Raw genomic sequence first — 7,901 nt, 5'->3', positions numbered from 1 at the left:
TAATGATGGTGCACCCCACTCTTTATGCTTGCTTGACCTCTTGTAGTTGACATGCTTTGGACATACATGCCATTGTTTCCACATGCTTTCCACCTTGACCATTCTCATACAATAATCAAAACAAGGCTGCCACCCTTGCTTAAGTGGTTTGCACATAGATGTTCCTTTATTATGCTTGATGCTTCTCTGCATACCATACCTCCTCCATGGGCAATGAGGGCATTCCTTAGAGTAATGGTTATGAGGTAGATTTATATGGGAAAGGGAAAGGGAGGGTCTTACCACTTGCCTTATAGATTGGTCAAGGGCAGTGTCTACTCCATAATTACAATAAGAGCTTTTATGCATGTTGATTCCATGATACCCATTAGGGTTTGAAAGTACAAGCTTAATGAAAGTGAGTAAGTGGTTGAGGTAAATGCTCAAACCAATAAGGTACATCATTCTTGGCTCAAGAAGATGAGGGCATGGCTCATAATGTTGCATATGCCTCTTACAAAGACAATGCCAAGAAATGTTTATAAAAAACATGACAAACAACAAGGTAGAGCACTTAGAGATGCTATTCTCAACCTTAAAACTCATCTTAGAAGATGAAAATGCTGAGTATGTAGTGAAATAACATGCCTTGGGCTTGGGAAATGCAAGCGAAGGATGCTGCATAAAAAAGGAGATTAAGATGGTGAAGCTTATGGTTTATCACTTAGGGTTTTTGCCCAACCACTAATTCTGAGAGAGAGCTTCATTAGTGTGTCAAGGAACACTTTCTTTGATTAAGATCACCATTAGTGTTTAGCAACACTATTAGTGCTTAAGAGTACATTTTTAGCATCAAATGACACTTGTATTGGTGATTAGATTCACCATTAGTGTTTAAGAACACACTTAGTGTTTAGAAACACTCTGAAATGGCTCCCCTTTGCTGGATTAGTAGCATCATTAGTGTTAATCAACACTATTAGTGTTTATGAACACTATTATCAAGCTCTTGAGCAAACTTTCATGGAGAAAATCAATAGCCACCTGGTCTTTTGCCTCCCATAGTCGTTTCACGCAGCCATTGGGGTTGAAACTTCAGGTAGTAGGCCCTTAGGTCATGGGATTTAAAAGCCCCAAGCTCACATTGCCCCCACAGTCGCCTACACACGGCAAAGGAGTTGTACGATAGCAGCGATGCAGAAAAAGTGCACTGGCCTCCTCAGGGCGCAATGGCGCAGTAGAGAGAGGAGAAAACCAGCAATTGGCAGTACGAAGATGAACGCCCGGGGCACATGGTGTCTCTTATAGAATTCTTGTGGTGAGAAACATGTTTCATGCTCACACAAAGCACATTGAAGTGCATTAGTCATTATGATGAACCCATTGCTTCATGCTCACACAAAGCACATTGAAGTGCATCGTCATTATGTCAAGGAGAGGCTCATTTGCAAGAGATATTAGCCCGCCTTATGTCTCTACACACAATAATGCACGGTAGATATTTTCATGAAGGCTCTCTCATGAGAGAAATTTAAAGCCTTTCCCAAAGCTATCTGCTTATTACCATTTGAGGATTGATAATCCACATGATCCATGTATATGTTGACATCATTAGTATAAGGGGAATTGTAACCATTTATATCTAGTAGCAATGAATGGATGTAGGCTAATAATGGTGTACATTTTTCCTCCTTAGAAGGTCTTTTTCCCTAAGCATGTGTACACTCTTATGAGTGTGTGTAAGTGACTTTATCATGTCACTTCACTTGTACTTCAGTAAGTCTCATCAATTTACTTTGTGTGTTATGCTTCCTTCTATCTCTTCTCGCTTGTTGCATTTGTGGATGTGTTTCTACCTTTATCTCCACTTCAATAGAACCTTAATGTGAGTGGTGTTTCTTACTAAGCATAGATTCAATGCATGTACCTTGGTTAGACAATTTGAATTTCCAATAGCTTCTCATCACTACTCAAGCAATTACATGAATTGAATAGGATTGGTAGATCCATCATATTTTCCCATGAGCTTGTAAATCTCTACGGCTTTGAAAGCTTCACATTGCTACTCAAGCAATTACATGAATTGAACAGGATTGGTAGATCCATCATATTTTCCCATGAGCTTGGAAAGCTCTATAGCTATAGTTCTTGATGACTCGTTTGAGTTTTATACATCTTCTCTTGAGTTTAAAACACTGTCTATTCCTTGTGCAATCCCCCTTCCTAGATTGTTTGATATTGCTAAAGTGTGCGAATCTAGGGACTGCAAGGGTTATTGACTATTGATTCCGAGCCTTTGCTTGAGGTTGGGACTCATTGTGGTGGCAAATGACTAATCACCGGGGAAATAGGAGTCTCCAAGGGTGTGAACCTTGGTGTCACACTCGGAGAATTGGGACTCATTGTGTGTGGAAAAGGACTAATCACTATGGAAATCAGAATCACTAAGGATGTGAACCATGGCATCACACTCGACGATATATGAAGAATATAATGCATGGCAAATGTGTGATTGGGAGTTATACTTGAGGCATGGACCTCAAAGTTTGGTAGATTTCAACTAATTAATTTAATTTTGTCATCAATTAGGATACATTTAATCCCCTAGGGTTGGCTATAGCTTGCATTATGGTGAATGCTTCTTGATGAGCTCCTGCATAATTCATGCGTAGAAATTATTTTTCAGGTTTTTATATATTTTTGATTTGTTTGAATTGTTGAAATGTTATAATTTGCTCATAATTTGTTTGGATGTTTTTGGGTTTTGTAATTTATTTGGATTTTTTTGAGATTTTAGATGTTTTTGGTGTTTTTGTATTAGTTGGTAGGAAAAGATTTACTAATTTACGTTTAAATAGGCTCTAAAATGAGGTGCAAATGTTTAGACAATCCAATTAAGTTAGGCCCAAGCATGGCCAAGTAGCCCAGCTTACTTTGTGCACTAACTCCAATTATGTGTATAGCCAAAATGTTCAAAACTATGTGAGGGAAAAAGCTCTCAGGAGGTCATCCTTCCTACTTGTGTTCTTAAACATGCACACTTAATGTTGGTAATCTTGGATTTTTGTGAAAAATGGTATAACCCCAAAAGGTGGAGGTTTTCTTGACAATAAGTTTTTAAGGGTTCTGTGTGTGTGCATTTTTTTTAAAAAATTTATAAAGAAGACAAGCCCCGCCATTTTTATGAGAGAAAACCTCTCCCCAAGTCCAAGGGGTGTCTTAAGTCATTCTTCTTCTAGGCTTATGGAGAGTATCTCCAAAGGTTCTCCCCACTTCTCCTAGTACTTTTGTTATTCTTTTAAAATGACCTTAGCTTTGGTTTTTCACAGTTGTAAAAAACTTCTATTGGTCGTACTGTGAAAAACTCTACAGTGAAAAACTCTTTTTCATGGTTATGAAAGTCTCTGGCTTTTCACAACTTAGGAAAAAAATCATACACCATAAATTGGCAATAGCATGGAAAAAACTATTTTTATGGCCATGAAAAACTCTTGAAAAACTTTGGCTTTTGGTTAAGCTTATTTGGTGAACCCTTATTCTTGGCCATTAATCTTTACAATCACAATGGGAAAATCTTGGGAGGATTTTCATAGCATGAAAGCCTCTCTCATTTTTCACACGTGTGAAAAACTAGTTGGCATGAAAAAGCAATCAATTTACAAAATTTTTTGGGGGATATTTTTGATGATTTTTTAATGCCCTAAACGTCTAGTTTGGTTGTCCTAATCATATGGATTATATTGATTGTAAACTCAATGAGGAATAATTAATCAAGCTATTTATTTTCAATCTCTTGATTCTAGTAAGCATGAAAACTAGTCTATTAGTGGTAATTAGCAAAAATCTATCTATTTATTTTCAATCTCTTGACTTTGGTAAGCGCAAAAACTAGTCTATTAGTGATAATTAGAACAAATTACGAGATGTTTTTTTTTGCTTGATTAGTGTTTCTTAATTTTATGCTAACCTATCGATCTACTCTATTGTAAGGAAAACAACATAAATCAAATAAAAAAGTAGATCTAAGCTCTAGGATTATCTAAAACTTAAAAAAACCTCTTAGATTTGCGACTACTATATGCAACTATGCATTGTAAATGTATCTAGCTAGTTCTTAGCATGCTTTTGAGAACAAAAAAACAACTAAATAAATAGTTTCACAATATTACGACAATGAGACACACTTGTTGGGATGCACAACACATAGATAACCTTAACAAACATAAGAATCACATTAATTATTGTTGATCTCATCATTGCATCCATTTTTGTTTAATAGTTGAAATAATGTTAATGCACACATATAAGGATGTGATTAATCATTTTTTTTTCAAATAGGGTTCCAAGTCCAGTCTATGGTGGACAGAAGAAATTTTACCCTATTTCTACACACATGTATACACTTGAGTATCACAAGGGGGTACCACCCTTCCAAATATTGGCCATTTTTGAAGGGAGTGGACAAGCCATGAGAGACGAGCCTCGCAATTGAATTGCTCTACCGATTGGAGTGAACACCTACCTTACAGCCTATTTTTACACACATGTACACACCTTGCAGAGTTGCTTGTGACTTAGCACGAGGGGGCGGGAGAGAGAGAGAGAGAGAGAGAGAGAGAGAGAGAGAGAGAGAGAGAGAGAGAGAGAGAGAGAGAGAGAGAGAGACCCTTCCAAATATTGGCCATTTTTGAAGGGAGTGGACAAGCCACGAGAGATGAGCCTGGCAAGTGAATTGCTCCGCCGATTGGAGTGAACACCTTGCAGTCTATTTTTACACACATGTACACACCCGAGTATCACAAGGGGATACCAGCCTTCCAAATATTGGCCAAGTGAGATGAGCCTTGCAAGGGAATCTGTCTTCTGTCAATTGGAGTTAACACCTTGTAGAGTTGCTTGTGACTAAGCGCTGTAGTGGAGTGGTGATCTTTGATGTCTATGGAAGTCACCATCCTGATCCATTGAGGGGCAAGCATCGCACATTAATGTTGTCACCAGGGGCGGTATAGCGGTGACTTGAATACTGCTCTTCACCCACAAAGTCGAAAGGGAGTCCCCGAATTCAAAACCTTTCGAGTGAGAGACCTACGCTCTATTCACTAAGCTACCTCCTCTCCACGGTGTGGCTGTTGAGTGTTCTTATTATTGTGGACCGTGGTCTTCGCTAAAGACATTTGAAACGACATTCTACTCTCTAGGGTTCTAAAATAAAGGGGAAATCTCTCAGAGCTCAATCTGCCGGACCTTCCAGCGTCTGCACATCTTTTTGTCGCGGTCACTCCTGTGCTTTTCTGCACTTCTAGGTAACTGGTAGCTTGTTCGATCTGTTAATCTGTGTACCATTTCTGATGTTGGACAGAATTTGAGGGAATTTGTCTGTTTCGACTACTGCTCAAGACAGAGTGTTCGTGGCTTGCAGCAGAGGAAGATTTCTGCATTTGGCATTGATCTTCTAATTTGCTTACTTAAGATTCTGCATTTCATGATGCCGTGCTGCAGCATCAAGAAGCTGTTGCGTCAGAAAGGATGTCATTCTGATTTACTTGTAGCTGCGTTGCGGTGATGGCCTGGGAGCCATTAGAGCTTCCGGTGATCCCAGCGTTTGAGGTGAGCTGTTACTAGGACTGATTACTACTTCGTTTGCGAAGGCGAAGACTCGAGGTTTTGCTGTGCTGGTTCAAACAAGCAAACGAGGCCGAAAGAGGTTCGTGAATTTCAAGTTCATTTGTTCGCCATAGCCGCCTTTCTTCGATTTTGTGGCATTGAAGTGCAAGAACTACGGCTTCCTGTTTCCGTGGCCTTGCTTCTTGAAATTTCTGTGGTCTTGCAGCAGACCTGCAAGAATTACTGCCTTTTTGTTTCTGCGGTCTTTCAGGACTTAACCGACGACGCTCTTTTGCCTCAATTCTCTCTTTGTGGAATAGTTATAATTTCTCTGCAATTTGCGCAACCCTGATAGCCAGCCTTTTGTTTAGCTTGAGTTTAACAGAATACATTTGAAAATATCCTGTAATTGTACATGAGCCGTTCCATTCATTTGCTTGCTTCAGCTCTAGAGAATCCACTATCGGCAACGTCTTTCTTTAATTCCAACCGGATAGGGCAGATAAATCCCTAGGATAGGCAACCTCATACAGCCGTTTGTTTACTTATTTGGACTCTACATAGAGCGCTTCTCAGCTAATCCCAGCTTGTTCTCTGCAAGTAGTACCTTAAAGTTTCCATTAACAAATATGCAGCTGGCGCATGTTGATTTCTCTGAGTAGTGCACTTCTGAAATCGTAGCAAGTTTTTTTTATCCTGGTATTTCTGATACCACAACTGCGAATCGAATCTTGCAGGGGTTTCATCAATGGAGAGCTTCGATGGTTCTGCAAGATTTCTGGTTACGGCGCACTTCACAGCGATTTATATGATTCTTAATATCTTCATGAACGCTCCAGCTACAGCGGCGATGGCGGATAGTTCGAATCTGGTGCTGGCTCTGAGGAGCACGGGTGGATTCGACTTGGCAGCGACTTTTCTTGATGCAGTAGATTTGGACCGGGTACTGCCGGAGAGTAGCACGCTTCTGGTTCCGACGGACGCAGGTCTGGACGCTTCAGGCCTGCTGTACAAGACGTTAGGCGAGGCAGTGCCGACCTTGCAGTACCATGTGATAACACGGCAGCTCTCCTTCCAGGATCTGCAGCAGCTTCCGGTGGGAGAAACACTGCTAACGCTTCTGGCGAATTCCACCGTGCTGATTACCAGCAACGCCGCCGCGAGTTTCACCGTGGAGGATGTGCCTCTCTCGCACCCAGATATATTTTCTGCCAACAACATGGCGGTTCACGGCATCAGCAAAGTCATGGACCTTAGTCGCGCGCCTGCAGCGCCTTCTGCAACAGCCATAACTCCGTCTTCCTCCGCAACAGCACTTTCTCCAGCCAATACTATTATCCCTCAGCTTCCTCAACCAGAAATTGCTCGCGCAAACGCCCCAGCTTCCAGCTCTGGCACATCTTGCTCTCTGTCCAACATAATTTCGGCGCGCCTGATAGTCGGCCTGTTGCTAGCCACAAGCTGTTTGCAGCTGCAGACCACCATCGCCATTTTCAATGCTTCACCCTTGGCCAAAGTTACTTTTCGAGGCATCCGCAAGGTTGCTTAACCATTCTCTAGGATTCTTAATCGCCGCAAGGTTGCTTAACCATTCTCTAGGATTCTTAATCGCCACAAATTTTTCGTGCAAGGCTTAACAGGAGCTGGGCCGGGTCCGGAGCCTTTGTCAAACGTTTTGTAGGTCCTCAATGCACAACTGACAGAAAGTAGTCCTTTTTGTACATCATTTTGGTAAATCGGCAGTTTCAAGACTACAGCTTCTATACGGACAGTTATAGATCTACATCACTTCTATATCGAGATTGGAATTTGGGAGATTACAGAATTGCGTTAGAACAGAAAACTGTCGTGACCAGACGTTACAGAGGGTTTTCAGTGGCTCATTTTCACAACGTAGCTGTGATAACACAGATGCTCAATGCTCATTACCAGGGTATTTTGCCTGATATAGCTGTCTGGGATTTCTCAATGAATCATGCCCCTGAAGATGGTAGTTCTATACTACATTTTGATGTGGCGTGATTTTGATTTTAGTAGTCCTGACACCCCCACCCGAAATAAATCGCATCTGTCAATGCGATTTTGGACAAGTTATGATAGTACACATAAAAGAACTTTTGTGGACTTATGGGGGCGGCCTATAACCAGAGATTGTACCGGAACCATATTCTACACCTGCAAGCATACTCATATATGTTTTTTTACTCATAGATGTTTTTTAAAATGTATTTTGCTCGCATTGCATGAGAGGGTATTGAAAGAAATGCCATTTTAGACAGGACACCAGATAGTTACCTTGCCCTCTCTTTGTAGAGGAT

At 40.8% G+C, this 7,901-nt stretch overlaps 1 protein-coding gene across 1 annotated transcript; it reads left to right on the top strand.

The window, feature by feature from the left end:
- The first annotated feature begins 5,125 nt into the window (after positions 1-5,125).
- On the top strand, positions 5,126-7,144 carry LOC147627943 (fasciclin-like arabinogalactan protein 19). Its single transcript, XM_086814919.1, has 3 exons — positions 5,126-5,282; positions 5,479-5,683; positions 6,321-7,144. The coding sequence occupies exon 3, from the start codon at positions 6,332-6,334 to the stop codon at positions 7,130-7,132; it is 801 nt and encodes a 266-aa protein (XP_086671045.1). The 5' UTR covers positions 5,126-5,282; positions 5,479-5,683; positions 6,321-6,331; the 3' UTR covers positions 7,133-7,144.
- The last annotated feature ends 757 nt before the right edge of the window (positions 7,145-7,901 follow it).

This window comes from Cibotium barometz, chromosome 20 (genome assembly GCF_041138505.1).
Source record: "Cibotium barometz isolate CiBa-2024 chromosome 20, ASM4113850v1, whole genome shotgun sequence".
Taxonomy (NCBI): Eukaryota; Viridiplantae; Streptophyta; class Polypodiopsida; order Cyatheales; family Cibotiaceae; genus Cibotium; species Cibotium barometz.
This window is presented reverse-complemented; position numbering and strand designations above follow the sequence as displayed.

Bases quoted from the DNA above. Each gene is read 5' to 3' on its own strand.
- LOC147627943 (XM_086814919.1), top strand. From the start codon at position 6,332: ATGGAGAGCTTCGATGGTTCTGCAAGATTTCTGGTTACGGCGCACTTC.